General features: G+C 47.7%; 1 protein-coding gene across 1 annotated transcript in view; it reads left to right on the top strand.

Moving 5' to 3' along the window:
• The first annotated feature begins 9,433 nt into the window (after positions 1-9,433).
• GRIP2 (glutamate receptor interacting protein 2) overlaps positions 9,434-13,771 on the top strand; it is a 306,845-nt gene continuing 302,507 nt past the window's right edge. The window contains exon 1 of the mRNA XM_068907123.1: positions 9,434-9,569. Coding sequence (XP_068763224.1) covers positions 9,515-9,569 — 55 coding nt within the window. The 5' untranslated portion in view covers positions 9,434-9,514. The remainder of the gene's footprint in view (positions 9,570-13,771) is intronic.

Here is a 13,771-nt window from a genome sequence, read left to right as displayed (position 1 = left end):
GGGCTTCCATCTTCACTGCAGGTAAATCTCTAATTATTGAAAGTAAAGTGCTCTCTCCTCATCTGTCATCCTGTGAGTTGCCCAGACCCAAAACATGAAGTGGAGGAGGTGTGTTGCTGAGACGATTGTCTTTCTGGACAACGTAGTTGAGCGTCGTGCATGTTGGAGGAGGTGTACTACTCAAAGGACTGTATAGCAAAATCTTCCCCAGGCAGAGAGAGATCGGTGAGGCTACAGAAGAAACAGCTTTTGATGGGCGTTAGTTCATTCCTAGCTTCCCTCTGCAGCAAAGTCCTGGAGGTTAATCATTCGTGCTAGTAATTGGATCTCTCTCAACGCGGTAGATGGCAGTCAAAGACTGTTCGTTATTACAGCCGCAGAGTTCATACCTCCGTGGTGCTGTGAGCGCTTGGCAGAAGTTACCTTACATCAATGAATGTCTCTGCCCTGCAGTTCCTTGTCATTGCTCCAACATTTGAGGAGTAAATGGCTTTCCTCCCCGCTTCCTCCACAGTCTTGTACATGTAAAGTTACTTGAAGTAGGACAAGCGGAAACCCCAGAATTGCAAGAAGAGCTGACCTTCGATTTCAGGCTGCCCATTCAAATTCTGCATGGATTAGCAGGGACTAAAAGCTTATGACTTCTACATTAGCAGGCTCTGTGAAATGAAAGTTAGACAAGTGCGTGTACCTTAATTAGCATGGGTGTAACAGCTGCCACCCTTTCAAACTCAAGGCTGATGATAGCCTTGCTAGGGATAAGACTGAAGAATAAAGAGGTAAGGAATCCTCCAAAAGAGCTGTTACCTTTGCAGGGTTGTCGAGACAGGCCCTGAGGAAATCTGCGCTTTTGCTTGAGCGATCCCTGGCCTGTTGTTCAACTGGGGTACAGCCTCCAAGAAAGGCCTCCTGATGAAAACTGTACTTAAAACAGAAGCCCAGAAAGCTGCAAAGCATTGCTATATGTATCACAAAAGAAAGCTTAGAGTGTGATTATAGATATTGTTCTAGAAATGACTGAGAAAAGAAATGGACCGAGTCTGTACCCATAGAGAGCTTAGAAGTGTGTGTGGCATCGCTGCCATTAGTCAGATATAGACAAGTGGAATGAGGGAACTAGAATAATATTTCAGAATGAATAACTACATCAGCCAAAAGTCCAATGATTGCTTTATTAAAGCCTTGATGAGTGCCAAGCAACTCCTCAGCTATACCAGGGAGCCACGCAGAATGTTAATTCCAATATTTTATAAAACACTGCAGGAGGGAGCCTACAATACCCGGAGATGAAGGGGGCTTTATATTTTCTGACTTTTGCCCACAGTACTTGTTTCCTTGCCAGATAGTTTGGGAGAGATCAGAACATGGAAATGGCCATTATTATCTGTTTTTTTTTTCCATCCTCTTTGAATGTACATGCAAACATATGTAGCGTTTCCATTAAGATTACCAGTCCCTCTCTTGACATGATTTGCAACTGTCTTGCCTCCTTCCCTGTTTTGAAATGGACAGTAGTCATTACTGTGTTACTGTCAGCTGAAGTCGGGTCAGAACTGAAAAGGATGAGAAGGCAAGATAGTCATAGTAATGATTTTTAAGATACATTGACAAAGCTGTAGAACTGCTTTCTGAGCCCTGTTCACTTTTCTAACTGCTTTCTGGTCAGGATCAGAAAAAAAAGAAAACACTGAATCTTATCTGGGGGCAATACAGAAAGTTGTCTTCATGAGATGCAAATGCTGATGTTCCTTACTGTAAGATGGATGGTGATTCCCTGCTTGTTATCGAGTGCAGTAGTTTGGAGTGGATTTTGGAGGGGCAGCTGAGTGTTTACTGCCAGCCCTGATTTAATGAAGGCTTAGGAGGGAGCTTGAGAATGTCTGCAGCATGAACGAAGGGGTGAGTCCAAGCCTGTTTTTATGTCCTGAACCATCTGCCATTGATGCACAACTTAAGCTCATGTCACAAGCTCATTTTGCTCATGTGGTCTGGACAGAGCAGGCTCAGCAGGACCAAGCAAGTCACAGTCCAATGCAAGTCTGCTACCCTGAGTTTGGCTGTTCCTGAGCATGTGGGATGGATGCTCTCCTGTGCTCCCTTCACTTCCCAATGTGGTTGTAAACTGAGTTCTAAGCATGGGAGATCCTGTTGTCATGTTAATAGATGGTACGTATTTCTTCCGTAGATGTTAAAAAACATTAGCTATTCCTAGGAGAAACGGCAAATCCCAGATAAGCAACATTTTTTTTTTTTTTACTTGCATGACTGGTAACCAAGAAAGGTGCAATTTGTCTTTGTAGGGACAGCTTGCAGATACTTCCCCATGCAGAAACGTTTATCAGTCAGGAAATCAAAGCAAAATATAGAGCCGGTACTAGCTGAAAATTCTCCCAGGTTGAAATCCTGGGTACCTGGGATTCTTGGTGGCAGAGAGCTGACTATCCTATGCTTGATAACTCTTTCTCACTTAAGTGATTTGTAAAACTTCCCTGAAGCACCTCTGCAGTGAGAAGCAGAGATGAAACCTTATGTAGCCAGAGGCAAATCACGATCTTGCTGTTAAGTGAATTCCTGGAAGGAAAGCCTTTATACAGCTATGGGATGGTATGGAGACCTTTATGATAGGTAAATAGTGATAAGCACCAGTCTTACTTGTAAAAGGATTATATAGCTCTATGAAGGTGAACATTTGGTCATGGTGCAAATGGATGTTATTTTATTTGTGATGCTATGTGTGTGCAGCACTGAAGGAGTGTGTGGATGTGCGTCTAGGGGGAAAGATGGTATGTAAGGGAGAAATTAACAGAAGCAAAAAAGAGAAGCAGGGAGTCCTAAGGGCATTTTTGAAAGGGACCAGCAACTGCATCTTCAACCACAAGTTTGAAAAGCAGCTCTTATACTGCTGGAGGTGAGTGAGTTCAGGCTTGTTTCTAAATAACTGTCCAGATTACACAGCATCCTCACTACAACCCAGACAAAGCTGTAAACTGGCCATCCTGAGGAGTCTTTCAAAGAGGATGGGGACCAAATGGCTCTTTTCTCTTATGCTATACAACTGTAAGGAAATATTAATACTGTTAAGCAACTGTATCAGCTGCTAGCACTTCAGGCTCGGTGCTGACTGCTTGGAATTGGAGGCTACACAGGATAACATGCTAACATACGCAGTCCCTTCGGCATATTGAGTTTCTGAAACCTGCCTCAGCAGCCCAGAAATCAACACACAGCCGTTGCAGTGGAGCTTTGTGCGCTGCACAATCATAAACACTGCTGTTAGCAGGGGAAATGGCACAGATCTCTGCATCTTGCTTAAAAGCTGATGTTTTTGAGCGAGCACAGAGGAAGATATAAAGCTCCTCTGGCTTCCTCTTGCTCCCCTGTGTAGTCCTCGCGGCACTAGGTTGTGTGTTGCTAGGTTGTCTGGAAGTAAATGCGGAGAGCCTCTGTGTTGCAGGCATCGGCATTCAGCGATGAGAGACATTTGGTTGGGGACAGCCTGGTGGGATGTGTCCGTTAGTTTCCTACTCCCGAAGGGGTAGTGTGAGTGAGCGATGAAGCAGCAGCCGGACACCAGTGTGGTCAACAGAGACAAGAGAGCAACAAAAAGTTAAAACAAACAAACAAACAAAAACATATTTGAAGGAAAGCAAAGCCAAAGTTTTGGCATTAGCATCAGACCCTGGCAACCAAGTCAGCAAGGACAAGCCCTGTGCCCAGGAGAGAAGACCCACTGATGGTGGTGATTCAGGAGAAGAGCCAAGCACAGATACCTCATACCACTCAGTTTGCTGGCTGACAGGCAGCCTCACTGCTTCAGCGCTGAGAGCCTTGGTACTTGCTTATTTGGCAGGGTGCTCACAGAACAAAGGTGACTTTGGAAGGAGGTGAGGGACTGGTCTGAGCCACTTTGTGCTTATTCTGTAGTTTCCAAGGAAGGAGATGAGGAATCAGCCTTGGAGCTGATCTCCAAGTGTGCCTTTGGGCCAGAAACAAGGAGTGCTCATGCTCCCTTTCAGCAGGAACAGACCGGAGCAGTGACCATGCCCTCATGGTGCCTGTAAAACACAGTGCACGCTTGTGTCAGTGAAATCCAAAGACATCCTCTCTTTGTCTCTCTGGAAGACATTCAGCCTTTGAAAGGGGTAAATATCACTCAGAAAAGGCAGAATGACAGATTCTTGCAGCCTTCAAAACGTAGTTGGGACATAAACATTTCTGCTGGAGCCTGAAGGAATGTGCGTCTTGAAGTTCCTAACAAGAAACAGACACCGCACGGAGTAGACGGTTTGCTCTGCCTGTGTTGAAGGCAAAATAGAACCAAGTGGGATTAACAGGTAAACTTGCTATTGATCAGCCTCTGTTGGTGGTAGCAAAATGAAGATAATCCACTTTAAAACTGTCTTTAACCTTCCAGCATGACAGGATTATTTTTAAATTCCATGATCTCAATGCAGATCACTGCTGTCTGTGGGCTGCAGGACACAGCTGCATATAGGTGAGAGTTGTAGCAGACATCAGTGAAATAAACTCATCCTGATGCTGTTTTGATAGATATTAATCCCCTTATATCCCCAGGCCTATCTCATGTGCCTGGGAGGTGAGAATGGAGACTGGCTTTTCAGTAGAGCCGCTGTGTGCTATTTGTCTCTTTCGGTGGGATGGAAACAGGCTGCCCGTGATCCCCTGCTTGCCCCAAACACAGTTGGGTATGGGAACAGGCTGTCCTACCTATCCCTGTAAGGATGCAGGGTGCATTGCTTCAACACTTGAAGTAGCCCAACCTTGAAAAGAAAAGGCTGAGAAAGAAAATGTCATTAAGTCCAAGAGGAGGAGAGAGAAAGGAGAAGATTAGTCTAGATACCTAAATAGATTTTTCTTTTGTGCAGGATTACGTAAGATCAAACTAGAAGTTAATTTGACCTAACTGTTGAATGCTGCCAGGCAATAGCAGCAGGTCATTAACTGAGGCAAAGCCCGTAGCTTGCACAAGTGGGCTTGTAACAGCCTAATCCACATCTGCATCCAGTGTCCTCCACATCAGTGGTGAAAGAGCGTGGCCTTGGAGAATGTCCCCTCACTAATAGTATGTCTTTAAACAAGCTGCTGGGAATGAAAGGAGGCTAAATTGCAGAGTCTCCCAAGTGCCAGATCCTCACCGATTCGCATGTGACAAAAGGGGATTTCTTAAATCACTTGGTTTGGAGCTGAAAATGAAGGTTGTCTCATTTCACTCTTTCCTGGTTGTGGAGAGTCAGCTCTTTCTCATTGTGGGCTGATGAAGCAAGGATCTTCAAGGTGAGGGAGCACATGACAGGACTGTTTGAGGGAGAAGACATTTTCCTTGGTCTGTATGCCACCAGATAAGATGGAAGCTAAAAAGCCTGGACGTTTTCCCTTAACCCTCAAAGGAAAATGTAATTTGTCTGAAGAACTGCTTGTATTTGTGTGTAGGACAAATCCACCACCTCATGAGTCCTTACTAATAAGATACTGAGCAGTTGGGAGTCTCCTCTAACCATACATAGGATGCCGCTGTCTGCTAACCACCCAGTGCATGCAGGATGCAAGACTGGTAGAAGACCCATCTGATTTCCAAAGCCTGGTTTGCACACTTGATAATAGACCTGAACCTTTGCTCAGCAGTCAGCTCTTGAGACTGGAAGACTCATTGCTTTGACCTTTTCTTCCTACAGCTGTAATCAGATCTAAAGCACAATGGACTCAAATCCCTCCTCTTACAAGCCAAAGAAAGCTGCTAGGTAGGAGGTGCAGTGCTTTAACCTAGCTCAGCCTATAGGTCCTGTGTATGTTTTCTACAAACTGGTTAGGAACAAACCTACAATTCGGGACACACCTGCATCCCTCCAACCTTAACCACAGTGCTGGGGTCCAGTGCTGGGCTCCCCAGGACAAAAAGGACACAGACTTACTGGAGCGAGTCCAGCGAAGGGCCACAAAGATGATTAAGGGACTGGAGCATCTGTCATAGGAGGAGCGGCTGAGAGAGCTGGGACTGTTCAGCCTGGAGAAGAGAAGACTCAGGGAGGGGGGGTGGATCTTATCAATGTGTATAAATACTTGATGGTGGGATGTAAACAAGACAGAGCCAGGCTCTTCTCAGTGTTATCCAGTGACAGGATGAGAGGCCACAGGCACAAATTAAAACACAGGAAATTCCATCTGAATGTCAGAAAATGCTTTTTTATTGTGAGGGTGGTTGAACGGTGGAACAGGTTGCCCAGAGAGGCTGTGGAGTCTCTATCCTTGGAGATATTCAAACCCCGACTGGACATGGTCCTGAGCAGCCTGCTCTATCTAACCCTGCTTGAGCAGGGGGGTTGGACCCGGTGATCTCCAGAGATCCCTGACAAACTCAACTATTCTCTGAAGTTGCCCTGTCCCAGGGCATGTTGCTTAAGAGGAGTCTGTTCCTCCCAAGTGTGGTTTGACAGCAAATTGTGCAGGATGGCACAGCTGGTGGGAGATCTGGCAACAAACCAGCAGCACCCCTTGCAGCTGTAGCGGTATCCATGTCATCACGGTGTCTAAGATCCTATAACCAGGCATTTCAGTCATGCAGGCGGGTTACAGGCAGAGTTCAAGGACGTGGACATTCACTTCTGAGGTTTCGTATGGATTTTTTGCTGCTTGAAATATCCCTCTGTGACTACTGCTGACTCTTGTAGAGAAAGGATCTCCCCTCCAAACATATACCATAGCAGCTGTTTGATATTGACTCTGCTTATGAATTCAGCACCGGTATTTTTAGCTATGCTTTGTTTTCTCCAGCACAATTTCCCATTTGAGTACTGACGCTAAGCTAACATGAAGTGCTCTTGAGAATCCCACCCTGCTAGCTTTGGTTCTTTTTACGATAACGTATGCATCAATTGTTAAAAGCCCTGGGCTACATTTTCAACTAGTAATGTGCTTGCTATTATCCGTGTTTAATCATTTCTGTGGCACTAATGTGTTTTAAAAGTTGTATTGTTGTAGCCATGATGTTCCAAAGAGAAAACGTAAAGGAGACTTTTATGAGATCAGCCAGTGTAGATGACAGAAACAGATGAGCTTTTAAGCACAAAAGTGTAGATCTGACCTTATTTTTAAAAGCTCCTTCATATGTCATGTTTTCCTCAGACTCCCATTGCTTTACCTGAGAGTGCTAGATCAACAATGATCACTTTTCTGGGAATCATTTCCTAATAGCACAGAATCTGAATATCATCAAGCTATTATAAATTACAGCCGAGGAAACTAAGGCATAGAGAGGGCAGGTAGATTTGCCTGTGTGGGTGACTGAGTCAGTAATATAACTCAACAGCACTTCTCTGTGTGCTATGTTTTAACTATTGAACACCAGTATATATGCTAGCTTCAGACTAGTCCTTCTCTATAAACTTTTGAGTTTTGTTGTCAGCTAGAATATTTGGTGCACGTCACAAATTTCCTATAAGTTAGTGTGACGTGCCCTGATCAAATTTAGCTATGGAGTTCTGAGTTGTTGCTAGTCCCAAAGGTATCATGTACATTTATAATCAAATTGCAGAGGGCTGTGTTTTTCCTTGAGGAGCAAGCTGCAGAAAGCTGTCATATTTAATTTAAAGAAAGGAGTTCTTTAAGAAGTTCTAGCTCAGTGGGGAGTCAATCCCTGCTTATTTCTACCCTAATAGCAAATATGGACAAAAATCTTTTTGTTTCCATGAATTTTTCTGTATAATTAACTGCTTGTTTCTGTGCTGCTAGCAGAGGATAGGCAGGGGTCTGAGCTTATCACACAGTTCCTGCTGCTGACGTTCTTCAGGAAAGGTCTCTTAGTGGTTGCTTCAGCTGATTGGAATAGGCATTCAGGTGCCATCACTCCAATCACTTTCCTTTAAATTGATGAGCAACTCCCTAGTTGGAAATTTTGAAGGGAATCAGCTATCGTGGTGCTATTGTGATGGGAACTTCTGATGCAGTTCTCTGGCTTTACCTTCACTGTCTTCCCCTCCACAGTGTTGCAAACTCATGCTTCGATGAAAAGGGCTATTCTTATGGCCTTAAATGGAGGATCAGAGCCTAACCTTGCAGGGAAAATGCGGTGATGATAACTTCAAAACAGATGCTCTCCAGTGCACCCCATCCCAGGGCTGGCAGCTTCCCCCACTGTTCTTCAAGGACCTGTGAGGGGAAGAATAAAACATATTCAGCCTATCTAACTGTAGGCATTCAATTCAAGTACTGCAATTAGGATCCTCATCCCCTCGGAGAGGCTCCCCAGTAGTCACTGACTTTGGTAGGCTTCTGCTTTCAGCCACTTTCTGCGGAGACTGCTTTTCTCCCTGGGCATGCACTGAGCTGCGGGGTGCTGTTTCAAGCGGACGCTCTCCAAAGTGCATTTTGGGTTGAGGCGCTTCAGTTTTCACTAGGCTTCCAAACTCCTGCTGCTCAGCTTGGCATATGCCATGTTGCATTGGGCTACCCTATAAACCCGGCTGCTGCTGCCCAAAATGGCAAGCGGTTCTCAGAAGTGAGCTACAGACAGCAGGGGAGCGCGAGTACCGTCCCTTGGCGGGACGCTTGGCTATGCTAACAACAGCTTTTCTCTCCCTCCCTGAATGAAAAGCTCATCTGAAAACAAAGCTGAGGTAGTCCATACGGACATACCTAGGGGCAGGTATCCTTTGGCATTGCAGCTGCCCTGTCCAGCCTGGTGCTGTCAGACAGTAGGTCTCTGAAATTAGCATTAGCTCATGCTATCCCAAGGAGAACGTGGTCCGTAATGTTTGAGGTTATGACAGGCATTGCACATAACGCAATCACTCTCACAAAGGGAGGCAGAGATGCAGAGCGAGCCCTATCAGCCGGCTAATGAAAGGCCCGATGAAGAACAAAAAAATACTGCTAGTCATTGCAGAGATACGTTGCCCCCAGGAAATTAAAAACATGAACACCGCGGCGTATGCAATAAACATCTCCTTTGTGCCGCTGTTAAAGCACTGAAACCTCTGGAACATGAAGAAATGACAAAGACGCTTGTCAGCCCCCCTGCTTGCGTTTCAGCCGTTTGCGAGGGGTCGGCGAAAGATGACCCCCCCCCCCACCTCGACCCTCCGCACGCAACTCCCAGAGCCAAACTTTAGAATAGAGCGGGCGGACCCGCAGTGGGACTGCAGGGCAGCCGCAGGCTCCGGAGAGGAGGCGCCAGGCTGAGCGCGGCAGATGCGATGCGCGACACGTGTGTAACGCCTTCCCTTCCCTTGCCCGGGCGCGCACCGCTGGCGCGGCGGCAGCCCGACCGCGCTCGACACCGGCTCCGCCGCTGCCGGCGCGGCGCGGGGTGCTCGGCGCTGCCGGCGGGCTGCGCGCAGGCGGGGCGGCCGCCGCCTCCTCCCTCCCCCCTCTCCCTCCTCCTCCTCCTCCTCCTCCCCCGCCGCAGGCGCCGCCCGGCGATAAAGCGCGGGGCAGCGCGGGCTGCCGCCGCCGCCCCATGGAGCCCGCCGCCCCCTAGAGCCCCGCGCAGCCCGCCGCCATGCCGGGCTGGAGGAAGAGCCTCGCCCTCTGCCTGCAGCGCATCCAGGAGGACGGTGAGCGCGGCCGCCGCGGCCCCCTTTCCCGCCGCCCTTCCTCGCGTGGGGGGTGTGCGTGCGTGGGGGGGGTGTGAATTGCTCTTCGTGCCGGTAAACTTCGCTGCGGCCCTGAGACCTTAGCTTTTCACTGCCGTATTTTATTTTATTTTTTTGTTTAAGTGGTGGGAGCAAACGTGAGAAAGAGGCGGCTGCGTGATTTCTCCCCCCCCCCCTTTATTTTTAGGGGGGGATTTGTAGCATCTTGAGCTCTAACTTTTCTAAAGCTGCCGGTGCTGCTGTTTTTGCCTAATAATTCTCGCTGCGCAGCTCTCGATGGGGATTAAGGGCTTGCGAATCGCGCAGAGGACATGTCACGTTAATCCTGTCCCTATTGTGTTGCTTACTATTACTCACGGTGACGGCGAGTTATTTTGTTTACATGTTCAGGAGCATGTTGCTTAAATTAAGGCTGGACACGGAGCTCAGAAAAGTTGGGGGAAGCCATCCACAAGGTGGCACAACGTAAAGATGGTTTAAGCCTTGCACGGCAGCTCCTGGGTTTGTGTGTGAACGGGGCTGAGAGCGGTGGGGAAAGTTTATGCCTCAGGAATGAAGTGCGGTTCTCGGGTGCTTTCCTAAGGTGCAGCTGGCGGCGCTGATGTGGGATGACCAGAAGTAAGCCGGAATGGCTGTTTTATTAACCTCAGCTTCTTCAGCGCAAGCAGTTAGCAGCGAGCTGAGTGGTTTTTTTTTCCCCCCCTTCTTGCTCCCTTTCCAAATCTCACAATGGCAAGCAGACTTAATACCTGCGGGAGCACAGTTACACTGTTTGGTACAAGTAATGCAAAAACGCAGGGAGTTTTCCTGCCCTGCTGGTTGGGAAGCACGGAGAGAAATGGCACGGGTTACGTGCCTTGTGAGGTGCCGGGACTGAGTCGCGAAGCTGCTGAGTTTTCTTTCTGGTGCTGTTTCCCTCCTCCCCCTGCTTTGGGAGAACACCGTTTATTTCTGATATTTGACCCTGTTGGGGTCAAATTCCACTTAGACTCCAGCCACCTGCAACTGAGCACTACTAGAAATTGGAAGTCTTGTTCTGTAGAAGAATAAATCGATCCCCCCTGCTCAACACCGAGACCTGACTGCGAGCTGAGCCCTGTCTGATGCAGTGCTTTGCAACACTGCCCAGCTGTAGCTGGCGGGGGTGTTCTTGCACCACTGGACCAGGGAGGGTTTTGAAGGTCTTAGAGAACATTTATAGCACTGACCTCTTGATGCATTGGCTGTGCTGGGTTAACATGATTGGCTTGTTGCCTTAGGAGTTCATTTGTACATCCTGGCTCTTGTTTCTGGGGTCTATATGATAATGCACTTCCTCCTCGTCTTCCCTGCTTCCAACCTCGCACTGCAGAGAGTCTGTGACTGGTGTACTGGTTTTGCCGTTACATCCTTTCCGAGATGTTATGCGTCCTCCCTGGTGACATTGCACTTGTTTCTGTGGCTAGCTCAAGAGTAGTTTGTCTTTGGAAGTTACTATTTTGTTGAAGAGAAAGTGGTTTATCTAGAAGAATAAATCTTGCAGGCTAGAGCTGGTGTGCTGCGTAGAGGAGAAGGTGTACAGCTGCCAATGAACGTGCTAAGTTCATAGGGAGCTTCTTTCCCCTTTCCACAAGGCAAAGCAGTTAGATATTCATACTGCAGCATGAAACTTGGTGCTTCTGCTGGAAAAACAGAGGTGGTACTAGTTATGTTTCTATACCACTCCAATGTTGACAGGTATGGTACAGTACAAGATTTGACTAGATTCTGGGGAAAGTTTTACATCTTCTCATATATACCACCACCAGGAAATCTCTGCAGGGTTTTGTTCAGATTTACTTCTTGCAAAGCAAACGCTTGCCAGTCTACGAAGAAATACTGACTTCCGATTTTCCATGTTCAAACCAAGTTACATCTGCCTTGTTGGCATCTCTGTGACTATATGGATGTGGCAATCTCATTTCAGGCGCCCAAATCAGGTAGCCCCTCTCTAGACGTGCGTGCTCTCGCTCTTTGGTGCGTTAACTTCCTACGAGGGCTGTATCAGTTGCCAGAGCAAATGTCTTGGCGTTCAGGGGGAGCGCATTGGTGATTAACATTCAGTAACCAAAATACACCGCTCATTCTAATGTGATGCAATTGCAATTTGCAGCCATTCAGTGCTGGATTGGAAGCTTCATTAATCACAGCTGGTTTCAAAAGGTCATCTATAGCAAGTCACATAGTTAGGAAAATATAAGATGTACATGAGCTGTACTGAAGTATGATAGCCACTTAAAAATGCCACCCACAGGGATTTTCTTTATATGTTTCGTCTTAAAAACTCTACCCTTTGGGGATAGGGGGTGAGCTATGACCAGCGTGCAGAAACGCTGTGTTCTCCAACAGATCCTTCTTCCCCATCAGAAGAAGGTTGTATATGGGATATACCTCTCTATTTTATGTAGAAAAAACATTGCTCTCAATGGCTTGGAAATGTTTGCAGGGAAAACGCGCTCCCTCCAGCCTGTGTCAATAGCCTTGTAACTCCCAAGTCAGGGTGTCAATGCTGTTAGTCTCTCTGTAACCCTCCAAATGCCTCTGTCAAAGCCAGGATGGCTGCCCGCTATGAACGGGAGCCAAAGGCCACTGGAGTTGATGGGGGAAATCCTACTGCTAGTGCCTCACTCAAACCTAGCTGGCCTCAGGATTCCTCATCTGAGCGCTTGCTGAATGTGCCTTAAATCCTCCGGTGAAGAACCCACTGCGTGCAAACCCCCTGCGCTCACGGATATGTGTGGTAACCAAGTTTTCAGTCCCATGACTGAGTAGTGCCGTACAGCTGCTGGAAACGTGATACAGCCATGGGGTTGCCTCAGACCTGATAATACGAGGCCAGGACGCATAGCGAGGTAGTCCCATCTGTTACTGGCTATGTAGAGCTGCAAGGCCAAATCCTGTGAACAGCATCCTTGTTGCTGGTTTTCTTCTCCTGAGGCCACGGAGAGGACTAGCTGGCCATCCAGGGTCCTTTCCCGTCCTGTTTTTCCCCTCTTGCTGCTGTCCTCTGTGTGAGGACTGCAGGATTTGGACCGTATCCTTGTTGTTCCCAGGCTTTCAGTAGCCAAAGGAACAAGGGCTAATTTCTGCTCTAGGAGAATGAGTGTACGTGGGCAGGTGGGCAAGTCCCTGGGCACTTCTGCACATCTGAGTGAATAGAGAAATTCAGTGCATAGAAGGGGTAAATCATATCTGCGGGCCAAGCAGGGGAGAGGCTTTTGTGCAACCTGATGGAGATAAGTGCTGTCTAGATGAATATGACTTGTATAGCATTGGTCGCGGTAGGATGCAGGCACGCTTCGGTAAACCTGAGGCTTTTTTCCAATACTACTAGGAGCAAGTATAGGGTGTGATTATAAATCTGAGACGTTAATGCAATTCCTCTTCCTGCCTCAGATGGCTTTCCTACGGTAACAACCAGAGCACTGGGTGCACGCCTTACAACCCCAATACGATGCCTTATCCTAGAAAAAGGAAACCCTAAAGACTCAGAGAGATGATAAAATGTGAAGCGAGTTACGCTCCCCTTGCCCGTATCGGGGAGAGGGGGGCGGCAGCTGGGAATTGGAAAGGGACAACCTAAACCTGCTCGGAGATGTCCGAGTGGCGTAGGATTGCGTCGCTGCTGTTTGCTTCCTTCCCCCGTGTAGGACTAGCGTATAGGGCTCCGTGCCGGTTACCTAGGAAACAGCTGTCGGAGCATATAGGGACATCGCGCTGCTGCGTGGCTGGGGGCTGCCGCGCGGGAGGCGGACGCGTCCCGCGGTGGAGCTTGCGCGGGAGGCAACGGGAGAGGGAAATTCTTCGTGACGTGTGTAGATTTGCAGGACGAAGGCAGCAAAGGAGAAATCGCGGCAGAATCTCTTGCTGGCGTTACCTTGCTGTGGGTTCAGTTTGGTGGGAGCGGGACCCTGGGGAGAGCTTAGCGAGGGGAGGTGGCTTTTCGTGATTTTTTTTTTTTTTTGGGCCAAGCTGCTTAAATTTTTATAGTGGAAAGGTTAAAAATATAACAGCAATCTGTCTTGAGGGGTTTTATAACAATTGGACTGCAGACATCAGCTTTTGCGTTGTGTCCTCAGAACAGTGTACCAGGATGTCTTGCTCCAAAGCTGTGAAACTGTAGAATTATGATTGGAAATGGGATT

The sequence above is a fragment of the Struthio camelus genome, chromosome 14 (assembly GCF_040807025.1).
Source record: "Struthio camelus isolate bStrCam1 chromosome 14, bStrCam1.hap1, whole genome shotgun sequence".
Lineage (NCBI taxonomy): Eukaryota > Metazoa > Chordata > Aves > Struthioniformes > Struthionidae > Struthio > Struthio camelus.
Note: the sequence above shows the minus strand (reverse complement) of the source record. Positions and strands in the feature narration are given on the sequence as shown.